The sequence below is a fragment of the Anopheles bellator genome, chromosome 1 (assembly GCF_943735745.2).
Source record: "Anopheles bellator chromosome 1, idAnoBellAS_SP24_06.2, whole genome shotgun sequence".
NCBI classification, from domain to species: Eukaryota; Metazoa; Arthropoda; class Insecta; order Diptera; family Culicidae; genus Anopheles; species Anopheles bellator.
Window position 1 is genome coordinate 19,182,837 of NC_071285.1, and position 13,171 is coordinate 19,196,007.

The window sequence follows — 13,171 nt, forward strand, 5'->3', positions numbered from 1 at the left end:
TACTTTTTAAATACTAAACAAACGGTCGGTTCATCAACGAAGTAGTTCCTTTTGCTTGTAGTTTCGAAAGCTAGAGCGAGAGATTGTGATTTCAATCAAAGTACACACAGTTCGCAGAGTTGGTGTCGGACGCCGCGCACGTGAAACGGGTACCTGTGGCAGGGTGAAGCTTTGCCGGGGTGGTGAAAATACGAGCGCGCGCGGAACCTTAACGGGGGCATCAAAACCTACCGGCCGAGGGGAGAGATCTAGTTTCACTTTCGTACCGCGCGCCCGTAGTGGTGGTGCAAAATGTCCAGCACGACGGCACCGGTAACGGTGAAGCAGGAGCGGCACGATGATGCCGAAATCAACGAGATGGCAGCCAAAATCATCGAGGTGCACAAGCAGCAGTCGGCGAAGGCGGCCGCCACCATCCAGCAGCAGCAGGCAGTGCGGCCTGGTGGCGCAGTGGCCGGTTCCGGCCAGCTGGTGCCGGCCGTCACCGGCAATGGAATGTCCTCCGGTGGTCAGGCCAACATACTGAACTATCTTACCCGGAAACCGGCAAACACGGCCGCCACCCCTGCCACCAACAGTTCCACGGCGGCCACGTCGTCGTTAATAGCGAATCCGGGGGCCACCGGCGGCGCAGGGATGTTACTCCCCACCGGCATCGGGGTGCCGCTTGGGCAAGGGAGCGGCACGAGCACCGCTGGGCGAACGGCGAATGGAAACGCGAAAGCGGCGGACGGAGGGGCATCCTCGTCGGAGCAGAATGGCGAGCGAAAGCTGGGCGACGAGGCCACCTTGAAGGGTCACTTCGGGTGGGAAACGTTTCCGGGGAAGGTGTACATTCCGTACATCTTTCGTCAGGAGGAGCGCTACTGTGCGGTGCGCATGGTGGAAATGAAGCTGCTGAACAAGTATCTCAACTACCTGCACCAGGACATCTACACGTGCACCTGCGTCCGGTCGTACTACATCACCGAGGCGGAGAGCAAACTGTTCAACGAGATCAACACCAAACACTGCGATCTGCAGTTTGGGCGCGAAATGTTCACCCTCAAGGACCTGGTCGTCCGGTTGACCGATGCGCACAAGTTCTACCGCTTCCTGGACGTGTGCTACCAGAAGCTTCTGATGGGCTGCAGTACGCCGAACGACAAGTGTGGCTTCATCCGCATCAACAAGGAGTCGGTGGTGCCGTACACGGTGCGCGACAACCAGAAGATGGTGCCACTGTTCTACTTCGAGGGCGAAACCGACAATCTGAAGCTGAAGGCGGACAATCTGTCCGGCTGGGATCTGTCGTATCTGAAGTTCTGCTGCAAGGTGCAGGGCATCCGGAACGAGCTGTTCGCCAGCGACTCGGTGGCGGTCATCAGTTTGACCGACATTAAGGGCTACTTTCCGCCCGGCACCGAGTTCGAGGACTACTGGCCGAGCAAGGTCGTGGACTCGCAGCTTCTGTCCGGCCCGAAGGGGAACAACACGGTGCACTGGACGCGGCAACCGGCACAGCCGCCACCGAAGGTGCCCGCCATCATCAGCACCACGCAGGGGCGCAAAGCCACGAACAACAACATTTACCAGACTCTCCAGACGCAACAAAATCTCGCCAAAAGCAACAACCAAATGAACAATATTACGGCAGCGGTACAGGTGCGTCCGAACTTCTCCGCCGTCGCTTCGAGAGACTTTTTGACACGCTTATCTTTCCCCTCACGCAGGCGCTGACCAACAACTGGAACATCGGCAATCACGCCAATGTTCTGACCCCACAGCACGAACAGTTACTAAGGCTAAGCCAGGCTCAACAGGTAATACCGGCATCCACCGGATCCTGGGCGGTCTCTCTCTCGTCGTCGTCGTCCTGTGTTCTAATCGCACCAGTAACCGTCTTTGTTTTAGGCTGCCCAGGCGCAGGCACAGATACGCAGCATGCAGATGCAGCAGTACAATTCCTATATCAACAACGCCATGTCCATGACGTCACGCGCGTCCCAAAATCAAGCCGTACCCCCGCCGCTGGTGCGCTCGCAAGCCGCCCACCTGTAAGTACGCAAGCTGCCCTATCGCGAAGGACAGAAAGACTGTGTGTGTGAGTGTGTGTGTGTGAGCGGATGACACTGAAGCTATGAGGAACTGCGAACGGCACTCGTAAGCTAGAAATACGATGAATCCTTCGGAGGGCTCTGGCTAGTCTTAAGGGGGGGCTCCCTTCATTATTTGTTCTCCGAAGGCATATCATCGTATTCCTGCGGGGCGCGCAGTAAAGCTTTTGTCTTTAGGCTCTGTAATGATGGGCACATTTTTCTGCGCTAATCTGCTGTTGGTATTGTTTGATTGTGATCTACGCGTAGTCGAATTGGTTGTTGTTTACTCGGTCATTGCTGTTTTCCTTCCGCTCTCTTCTAATTTAATTAGCTTCGTTTCAATTACTCTGTGTGGTAGTTTTTACACAAGAGAATGGAATCGATCAGACAAAATGTGATCGGTACCATTTGAGGATCGATCTCGGCATTCTCAATAACATTTAATGACTCGAATTTTTCCTTTGTGCGGCAATACCATTGCTTGGGGAAGTATAGGTATTGGGTATTTGCAACAATGTTGCCCAATTCAGTTTACAAGGAGCACCATTCTATTCAAAACAGATTCGTGTTACTGTTATGACGAAAGAAAAGAAATGGAGTAAGCTACCTTTTTGGAATATTTGAAATGTATTGCTGTTGTTTACGTTATTCTACAATCTTTTATGTGGTAGATCTATTGTTTCTGATGTATTGTAGATAGAAAATTCAATTATATGAACGCCTACAAAGATTGTACATTTTGTTTGGTTTTGTTTTTAGATCATGCTGTTTATTGTATCTATTTTCACGTATTTGTCGAACATCAACTACGTTTTGGCTGAACTATTTTCCAATGTTTTGAGTTATTTTTTTTTTGAGTTATATTTTCGTGTTGCCAAATCTTTTGATACTCAAAGAACACGCGTACTGTTACTATCCTTTCAAAAGCCACCCGATATATCAGTTCGATTGAAGTTATTGCAATTAATTCTAAATTTTTTAGCTTTCTCGTAGGAGTAGCTTTCTCCTTCTTTCAGAACTCAATCAGTGGTGGTGTGCTTTCCCCGAAGGACTTGGTAATACTGCTGTTGCTACACGGTTGCTTGCGCCTGGACCATCCTAAACAGTGCTCCTTGATTACTTCCCTATTCCGCGACCTCCACATCTAACGCTACGCTGGCCTTACTTTTGTAGAACGTCCCGAATTTGTCTACATTTTGCCAAGGATCGTAATAGGTTATTGCTGCCTCATACAACGGAAACAGCGCATTATCGAATGATGTGTCGCACTTCTGCGCTACTGTTACGTTGGAGGCATTAATGCAGGATAGGCTCGCTAATGGAGAATCAAGTGGAGTGGTTTAGCTGCCAGGCTTTTTTAGCGGCGTGTGCTCCACACTGGTCCGTTTCACCGTGGTTTACCTTTGAAAAATGAATATTAAAGAAGTATTTTCCTTTGGCTATTTTTCAGTGAAGGAAATTTCCTACTAGTCTTATTTTTATGGCCAGTGTACGCCATACTTAATTTTGACAGGAGCAGTTTATCTAATGACACCAAACATGTAGAAGATTAACAAAACAGAGCGATGAAGAGAGAGCAAGGTGCATTACGCAGAATTTCTCTTTCAATGATGCACGATACACGAAAAACAAATGGCTGCCAAAAATTGAATAGTGGGGAGGAAAACGGCGTGTAATTAGTCGGTTTTGCGTGTCATGTTTTATTCCGGTGGGCGCTAAACTCCGATGTGTGTAATATGCCTTCCCACAGGTCGAATGGTGGTGTTGGTGCAACCGGAGCCGCATCCCTGCGCTCGAGCAACGGCAGCAATCCCTTATCGTACCTAAATCCCGCCCTCTCCATATTTGCTACCTCCAGCAGTCCCAATGGCACCGTTAATCTGTCCCGTCTCAACCGGCAGCAGATTAGCGAGCTGGCGGTTTCGGGCGGAAATCGTGAGCCTACGAATCACACACCCTTGCCGGCGCCGGTAGGGCTCGCGAGCAGCGGTGGCAGCGGCAGTAGCACCGGCAGCAGCAGCAATAACCTTGGCGGATTGTCACTGGGCAGGAACGTTACCATAACGCCAAGCAGTAGCACTCCCGGGCTCGGTGTTGGAGCGGTTGGAAACGGTAGCGTGAAGAGTGGCACCTACTATGGCACTGGAACCGGTAACACCAGTATTGGGGGAGCAGTGCCGATCGCCTACCCGAAGAACTATCCCCCGGTTTCGATAACGGCCGTTCCGGTCGGTTCTCCAACGCGTGCCTCACCGAAAAGTGTTCAGGCGCGGCAGCCACCGCCCGCTCTCATACCCGTGGCAGGTGGAGAGATGCCGAACGGAGGAGGACCGGGAGGAGGAAACCCTTTCGCGCCCAGTGCGGTCGATCTGGTGGCACTGCTTCAGACGCTGGGATCGCAAGACATTGAGATTATCCAGGAACTTCTCCCTTACGCCGCCGGTGGCCGTGGCAGCGTTGGCGGTGCCATTGAGACGGCTCGCGAGAGAAACAGGAGCAACAGCAACAACAGCAACATCCGCGGTACCCTACCTTCCTATCGGGAAAGCACAAACACCACCACTGGTTGTGGTTCTTCTGTCACGGGTTCCAGCGTAATTGTGAATGACAGTAGTAGACACGGTAGTAGAGTTGACGAGTTTGCTAGAAGCCAGAGTGTCATCAAGAGTGCCGCGAGCGCCAGGAGTGTCGGCAATAGTTCTGTCGGCGGTGGAGGAAATTACCTCCGTGGGCTAGTTTCCACCGGAATGCTGGATGTAATTGATCTATCTTCTACCCCAAGGTCCAGCATGGCAGGGGCAGCACTCAGCCAGCAGCAATCGGTGCAGCAGCAACAGCAGCAACAGCAAGCTCAACAACAATCGCAGGCATCGATGGCCGGTGCTAAACGTTCCGGTTCGAGCCTTTCGGGAAGCAGTCGGTCCAGCTCTATTATCAGTTCCTCAAGTGGCGGTGGCGGAGTCCCGGGCGGAGGCTCTATCGTCGGGAGCGTCGCCAACAGCTATCGTGCATCGGGTGCCGCCGTTCTGCAGCAGCTGCAGCAGCAGCAGCAACAACAGCAGCAACAACAGCAACAGCAGCAAGCACAACAGCAGGCAGCAGCCACCGCGGCTGCAGTGGCCGCTGCGGCCGCTGCTGCTGCCGGTAGCAGTATGCCCGATGGTTCCACCCGCCACGGCAATCTCATCATACTTTCCGAGCTCAACATTGGCGTAACACCGTACAAGCCGTACGAAGTGGTGAAGAAACCGGTCGAAAACAAAATCATCTACTGCGTGAACAAGACGCCTTACCGGCACAACGAGTATCTGATGACGATCTTCGACCTGAAGGACGTGTTCTTTCCCTACGTCAGCCTGGACTTGTGCCGCAGGGTTCTGACGGCGTTGGAAGTCACTCTTTTCATCGGCAACAGGTCGGTTTTGCGAGCGCAAGGAGTGGTGCGTCGCTGTGTCTGTTGTGGTGCACTTATTGACGTATTTTTTCCACCGTTTGCTACTTCCAGCTTGCAATACCAGGCGCTGCAGGAGGCAGGTCGTACGAATGTGGAAAAAATGGCGATGGTGCAGGTAGCGGACATTATGACGTACATGCCGCAGTTACAGTACATGGTGCGCAACCACATCCAGGATACGCCGGCAAACAAGCGGGCACGCATCAGCTAGGAATTGGGGTGGGGGGTACAGCAGCGGTGCCCTCAGAGCACAATCGTTTCCGACCTAATATCACCCTCTTCGTCCGCATCATCGTCGTCGAATGGTGCTAGTGTTGCTGGTGGCGGGGCCATCACGGGCAGTGCTTCTCTCGGTGGCTGGAACCATCTAACGCCACCACCTTCGTCTTCATCACTTTCGCTAGTGGCCAACAACGGTGGAAGTGGAGGTAAAAAAATGTCCTTATCAGGATCCACCAGCAGCGCTCCTTCCAGCCTGTCCTCTTGCCCCACACCCGTAACCGCACCGTGTACGGCTACTGCCGGGATGTTTTCTTCCGATGCTGCAAGTGCATTCAACTCCCTCACAAGCTCCATTGTACCGAGCGGTAGCTGTCTCTCCGGAGCTAGTGGCAGTAGTGCTTACGATAAAAAGACGATGTCATCGTGTCGCTATCAGCAGGATAAATCGGCTGCCGCACTGTCGGACTACTTCTTGCCAGATGGTGCGTCTGCTACGCAGTCAGCGGCAGCTGCTGCCGCAGCCGTGGCTGCCGCTGCCGCCGCTGCTGCCAGCCGTGCCCTCAGTCATCACGGTTCGTCTGTCTACTCACCATTTCAAGAGTCGGCACTAGTGGCCGCTGCCGCCGCCGCACAGCACCATCTTCCGCATCACCACCTTCAGCAACAGCAACAGCAGCAACAAATTTCGACGACGCAACAACAGCAAGCCGCATCCCACGCCGCAAGTAATCCACTATTTTCACCCCATTTCGGATCAGCTCCCCCACCATATCCATCGATGCAAGCTGGAGGGGCGTACGAAACCAGCAGCGCAGCCCGATCCTGCGCCCTTCCGTCCCCCACAATCTATCCCCCCACGCCGCCACCGTCAGCCCCGTGGATACATCCTTGGTACGGTGGAGACACGTTTTAGTCAAGCTTTGTGTTCCTTGCGCTGATTCCGGTCATCTCGCTTGCACAGTGTTGGCTACGCTTCAGGTGCATATTAATTTATTTACCGTATTTAGAAAAAAAAATGATGAGCGGATTTTGCCCGAGAATTTCTTGAAGCCTTCTAGCATCACAGTAAATTTCACAGCTAAACCATCACTACTGGACAAAATAGGTTTTAAGGCAAGTTCATATTTTGTGATCGGAAACTCTTTTTCGCATAAAAGTATTTCTCGCGATATTCGAAGGTCAGCATGATGTATGTTAAATAGCCAACGAAACACGAAATCCTTAGCCCGAACTGCCATAACTTTTGTTTGTGCTACTTCTTACTTTCCAAACCTGACAAGTTTCTATATCCCAAAATTCATTCCGTTAGCTGCAGTGATCTGGCGGCGAAGAAGGGGTTGGCAGGAAGCATAACAGATTGTGCAAAAGATGCATGAACGAACATAAAAAAACAAATTACTCATGAAAAAAACGATCACTGAGGGAAAACAAATTACCATCGCGTGTACCACCCAGACCCCACATTACTTGAGGTTTTACTTGGCGTTTCCAAAAAGAAAATCCCCTTCACCCACTGATGTTTTAAATGGTCTGTGTGTTGTAAGTACTTGTTTTAATACTATGAGAGCTACTGCAAAGCGAAGACGTTTATTATAATACATGGTGTTGTGTGAAATGTGTTTGGAAAAAACAAGAAACACAGCAAACTTCCCAAACGGGGGATACGCACAAAGAGAGTTAGTGAAAACTGTAAACACGAGCAATGGCAAGTCGGAATAGAAGTCAATATGTGGGTGAAGTTCTAGACTTACTCTCAACAACGGGAGCGAAGCAGTTCAGTAGTGGCACGTTAAAGGTACAGAAACTGTAAGGAATGCGAGGACCTTTTAAAACAATACTCGCTTACCAATGTGTCAGCCGAAAGGGTCAGTGTGAGACATATGTAGAAAGGTGAACTACGAGTAAAATGAAATAAGAAGGAAGAGATGTACATATGCACATGCTGATTTAAATGGTGTAGCGATCCATACTTACTAGCGTCGGAGAAACAACGGACTAAAGTGTCGTCGAAACGAAAAAGAAACTGAGCAAAAACGGTGAGGGAAACATTAGACTGAAGTAAATGAAATGGTTAGGTCGTTAGAGGAATCCCTAAAGCTGAAAACTTTGTCACGTTTTTATATTGATAGCTAAACTATTACCACGGTTTTTATTCGGTGGTATCAGCGTTTGGTTATTACTGCATTAGGTTAATACCGCCAAGCCACCGTCTACGCCCTTATTAGTTCAGTTCGCAACGCAAAACAATGTGTGTCCTTTTTGTTTCGCAGTGCTGCGGAACATCGTGCACCTGCCGAACAGATGCGTAATGCGCTTGCCCGCGTAATGTGCGCGGCCCACCTGATAGTGATGATAAACCGATGACCAGTTTATGCAGCAAGGGATACGTTCAATGTAAAAAAGTAAGGTAAAATTATTAAGCAGTGTATGGGTGGACTTTCGAAAGCTTTTTTCATACTTTGATCCTCTCTAAGAACCACCGACGTTAGTGAACATTGCAACAAGATCTTACTACGCGGAGGGGCAGTTAAGTTAAGTGTTTTTGTTTCGTAACATTATTTATTTCGCTATGTTGGCAAAATTATGCGATGAGCTTTACTGCACGGAGCGTAAAACACAAAGGAAGCTAATTTTAGTCCACACTCACCAACGACCAACCGTGGCCAAAAACAATCGGAAGTTGATCGTGTTTGTTTCAGATTTAAGTTCTTAGCCTAGCGAGCGTTATGTTGTGCATGGCGCTCTCCTACCGGAATTGTCAGTAGCTTTATTCAAGCTATAGTTTATGGTTTTCATATAAGTTTTCGTCTGAAAAAAGAACTCTTGAAACGCTTGAAATACAACGGATGAATGGAGTAACTCTGTGGGGGAGGTATGCCCACAGACTGTGCTTGTGAAAGCGCATATGGTAGCAAAAGAGGAGAAAGTGGAGTATGAAATGGCAGCGTGTAGGTAGATTTCGGACCGGGTGCAAGTAACCGGGTTTGGAATGGTTGAAAAGGCGATCGAAGAATACAATAAAATGGAATTTGAAACAGTAATGACAGCGAATGAAGCCTGTTCCATTCGATTTCAAAAGAAACTTACTCTGGACCTTCGTGTAAAGTGCAAAATCAATTCGAATTAGGTGAAGCAGAATAGCCGTCAACACTCAGCCGCCGTTCAAATAATTAGCAGCTTGAAATAATTTTAACATTTGAAAACTGACAGCACCGTAAGTTTCTATAATTATTTGATACAACATTGTGTCCAACGTTTGCAGTCGATTGCACACAACCGGCGTTTATAGCTCGTTCGTTTTATAGCAAGCACCATGCGTTCGTGAGCTCTCCTCGCTTGCCAAAGAAGTGTATGGGCATTTGTAACTGTCGCAGTACACGTGTACCATCGCTCTCGGCTGCTCTCGAAGAAAATAGTCCTCTCCACCAGGAGCGCACGCACCACGGTAGGAGTCTGAGATTGACAGTCGAACACATAGAAATATACAGACACAGGACAATAAACTCTTTTGGAGTAAGCCATGGAGCGCTTTCTTTCTCGTTCTTGCGGCCTGTTTGCATAAACACAGAGAGTGCAAGAGAGTGTGAGAGATAAAGCGAGAGTGAAAGAGATTGAATCCCGAATGTGCCTGTGCCTAGCAAACAGATGCTGATTTAGGCCGTGCAACAGCCATGACAACCGATTAGTACTCTCTATCTCTCTTTCTCTTTCTACCATTCTTCCGGAGAGCTGACAAAGATCTGTGGATTGCTGCGTGTGTGTTGGCGACTGTGTTACTCTCTCCCGTGTTGCGATATTCTCTCAGCGGTCACAGCAACAGCAGCTCGGCTAGCCAGCCGCGGAGAGTGGATATTTGATTATTGTCAAAAATTTTCCTGATGACGTTTCCAGTTTGGGGCTTCCCGTCTCTAATGTCGTGTCCCGTGTGTGTTCCGCGTTGATCGCAGATTTCGGTTGCTTCCTCTTTCGTCCCCATCCGGTTGCGAGCAGTCTCGAGCAATCAACCTCAAGCGTGTGCCGAGCATAGCATGATTTAACGAAGCTAGCCTAAGACTGTGCGAAAGTTGTGACATCGAGTGAAACGATAAGGAAAATGGAAAATCGAATCCTCTAAACACCCGACCGTCAGTAGATCGGGGAAACCCGTGGGAAAATGTGAAGTAGCTCCCGTTGGTGGGAGTGAGTGCGTGCCAATGAACATCTGCGTGGTCCGCGGTTCCAGAGACAGTGCGCGCGAAAGAGTAAGCAACTGACCACATGATAGCGGAGCAAAGTGGGTAGTATGCGTGTGTGCGTGAGTGTGTGTGTGTGTGAGTTGGGCGAGTGGAGGCAAATTGGCATTTAATCGTTCTCCTTCTTCGAACGCCCTGTCTTCTTCCCGACGAGACACGCCGCCAGCGTATGTGGTTCGGCAGCATAATTGTTTGACTGTTTTGTTGCAACCATCCTTCCTCAGCATCCCTGTTAAGGAACACAAGCAAGCTCTGCAATACTGCGAAAACAGCAGCGTTAAGACATTGTGTTTACTTAGATGAGTGGAAACGCCTCACGCTCGGTTGCAGGCTGAAGGGCTAACCGATCGTACAGAATGGAAAGGGGAAGGAGCTAAAAGATCCCTACGATCTGTGCATTGTGCCCATTGTTGTTACAGTTTCGGTGCTTGAGTGGTGGGCTAGAGAACCGTGACACAATGGGACTCGTGAAGTCTTTTCGTGTGCGGTGGACGGTGCCGGAGAAGTTGAAAAGTTCTGCCAACGCTCCGGGAAGATTCAGTGTTGCAAAAGCAGTACAAGATAGTGGAAGCAAGACAGTGCGAATGAGAGAAGAATAGAGAGCAACATATAGGAGACCGGAAGCGGTAGGGACTGTTTGCTAGAGAGAGAGAGAGCGAGCGTGAAGTGATTCCGTGATGAATGAAAATTTTCCCGTACTCCAGAGCTCCCATAAAATCCTGATGTGTTTCGCGAATCGCGGGTCGAGGCTGGAAATGATCGTTGTGCTAGAGTCTTCCAATTTAATCAGTATTGCCAAAGTGTACCGTGGTTTTGTGAGTTCAGAATGAAGCATTTGTGTGGCGAGTGATGTGAATCGCGGGCATAGGTTGGTCTTTCCGATGGTTGTGCAGGGATGGAGAGACGATGGAGCTATCGTATTGGTCAGAAATAAATGGTTGGCCAGAGTGACAGCCGGCGAGAACTAGTCTACTGGGAGTGAGTTGTGAACAAACTCAAACACGCTCGTATCAGTGACTCAGGGACTAACTTACGAAACCATGGAACGCGTGTGGCGTAAGGTGAACCAGGGTTTGACGCTGCGATCGTCCTCATCGAAGGCGACGACAGTCGTCGTAGGCACCACAGGATCAGGAGTGTTGCCGACCGCTCCACCGATGGCCCTAGTAGCCGCCGGCACTGGATCGACCGGAATGCCGGGAGGTTCCGGGTTTCCGCACTCCACGGACACGACAAGCTCGGCCGGTTTCGGTGAGTCACAAGTTGTTGCCGTGCAACGACGCCGGCCGCCGGTACCGCAGTCCAGTACGGCCTCATCGGAAAAGCGGCGTCGCCGTCGGCGCCGCAGTCGGCCCAGTCGGGAAGGGTAAGTTGGCAGACGGATCCTCCTGTAGGGAAGGCACTGAATCAACAGATCGTTTGTGTTGTTGTTTGTTACTTTGTTTTGTATGTCATTTATGCCCCAGTATTAAGGTTTTTTTAGATGACCTTTTAAATTAGTATAAGGTGCCATTTAAGGCGTGTTCAAGAAAAAATTTTAGGGGACGATCGAATTTTCCTAAAGAATTAGTATCCAACTTAAATTTTGTATGGTATATCGGTTGATAAAACATGCTTTCTTATCGCAATATTTGTCAGCAAAGCGGTCGATTTTACGATTTGTTTCGGGAACATTGAGGGATGTAAAATGTTTTGGAAACAGCAATTTTGGTGGTTTGAGTTGAAGAGTAAAAGATAATTTTAAGTAAGGTCATTGTATGACAAAATTGAATTTAAAAGTATACATAAAAACATAAGATGTTTGACACTTTGTTGAATGGTCAAGAAACTTTCCTAATTTAAAAACAAGAATTAGCTTAATCGAACAAAATTGTTCCGATTATTGTAAAGTATCCCGCAAATATTATTTCATAACGTTATCGCTATCTCATCGCAGTACATAAAAAACAATAACATCAGAATTGTCTGCCCCTTCGCCTTAGTTATATTCTTCATTAGCTCCTTCACATTAAGAACACAAATGTGTTAATATTGTCTTAAAAAGCCAAGCATGGTCTAGTCTGCTTTTCTAAGATTAAAAGAATAATTAAAATTTTGTTCATAAATAAATAATAACAGTTGGCAAAGGGCTGTGTAATATTTTGATTTAGTTTACCCCAAATTATTAGTATAACGTGACAAACTTATTTTTAGCTGGATTGGGATTCAAAAAGTTTAAAACAGCTAGCTACTGTAGTTTTCTACAACACTGGAATCGTTGCTGTATGAGTAATGTTTGAGTTAAACTGCGGAAAACTGTGCCTTCGACGTGCGTGAAAGAAAAAAATATAGGGATTAATACGTTTTAAAATGACTTGTGGCTTGTTATGTGCCTCGTGCCTCCATGTGCTTTCGTAAACTTGCTTGATTCACTTAAACTTCCTTAACGAAAACCACGATGGATTATTTTGCCTTTGCAGCGCTTCGCAGGTTAGCCACTCGTCCGGAAGCCATCATAAAGGTCATTCCTCAAGTGGTCGTCGAGGCCAGACCCAGTCGGTCACTATCGCGCAACAGTCCAACGAACAATCGCTCAGACAACGAGCCGTGGCGCGGTTGAAGATGTTCAATTTCAATTTGAATTGGGATCTGCACATGACGCAGTGTAAACCGTGCGGGTAAGTCTCTCGTCTGGGTTCAAGGCGGTGCCTCGGTACATCTCGTCAAGGATGTATTTGAGGACACATGGCCAGAATCACTTAGAAAGTGTGCCTTGGCTCATTCCTTACGGACAATCTTCATAATGGTCTGACCTAGTTCTTCGCGGTAATGCTTAGGGTTTTGATGCACTTTTTCCCCTTCGTCCTTTCACTGTCGTTGCTGCAGGCCTAAAAGTGGGAACATTATCACTCGCAGGCTGTGCCGGAATCGGCGCGGCGAGGACAACGAACTCTACCGCTCGAACAGCTTCAAATTCGAGCGGTTCGAACGAAAGGATCCGAGCGAAACGGGCACAAGGACAATGCTGAGAAAACAGGTAGGTGTTTGCGATGATTTCCGTACTTGATTGACGATACTTGGCTCAAAATGGGCTCTATCGACTAAGTCCTAATACTTTTGCCACGCCAAACGAAACGAAACAACGAAATAAATCATGCCTTCGTGATCGAAGCCCATCCGCAAATTCTGTCCATCCGCTGTCCGTG

The 13,171-nt window shown here is 48.8% G+C and overlaps 3 protein-coding genes across 3 annotated transcripts in view; all 3 read left to right on the forward strand.

Annotated features, from left to right (window-relative positions):
* Positions 1–208: 208 nt before the first annotated feature.
* Positions 209–5,743, forward strand: LOC131205836 (uncharacterized). Its single transcript, XM_058198143.1, is given in 5 exon segments — positions 209–1,644; positions 1,713–1,802; positions 1,876–2,036; positions 3,829–5,493; positions 5,584–5,743. Coding segments are annotated over 5 exon segments (3,429 nt in total). The 5' UTR covers positions 209–291.
* A 225-nt stretch (positions 5,744–5,968) lies between these two features.
* LOC131215170 (atrophin-1-like) lies at positions 5,969–6,667 on the forward strand. Its single transcript, XM_058209556.1, has 2 exons — positions 5,969–6,236; positions 6,354–6,667. The coding sequence occupies exons 1-2, from the start codon at positions 5,969–5,971 to the stop codon at positions 6,665–6,667; spliced, it is 582 nt and encodes a 193-aa protein (XP_058065539.1).
* Positions 6,668–11,026: 4,359 nt separating this feature from the next.
* The window catches only part of LOC131205617 (uncharacterized), a 94,370-nt gene continuing 92,225 nt past the window's right edge, over positions 11,027–13,171 (forward strand). Inside the window, exons 1-3 of the mRNA XM_058197793.1 lie at positions 11,027–11,352; positions 12,446–12,643; positions 12,852–13,002. Of these exons, the coding sequence (XP_058053776.1) occupies positions 11,027–11,352; positions 12,446–12,643; positions 12,852–13,002 (675 nt within the window). The remainder of the gene's footprint in view (positions 11,353–12,445; positions 12,644–12,851; positions 13,003–13,171) is intronic.

Bases quoted from the DNA above. Each gene is read 5' to 3' on its own strand.
- LOC131215170 (XM_058209556.1), top strand. From the start codon at position 5,969: ATGTCCTTATCAGGATCCACCAGCAGCGCTCCTTCCAGCCTGTCCTCT. The intron at 6,237-6,353 runs GTGCGTCTGCTA...CACCATTTCAAG, and splicing joins GGACTACTTCTTGCCAGATG to AGTCGGCACTAGTGGCCGCT.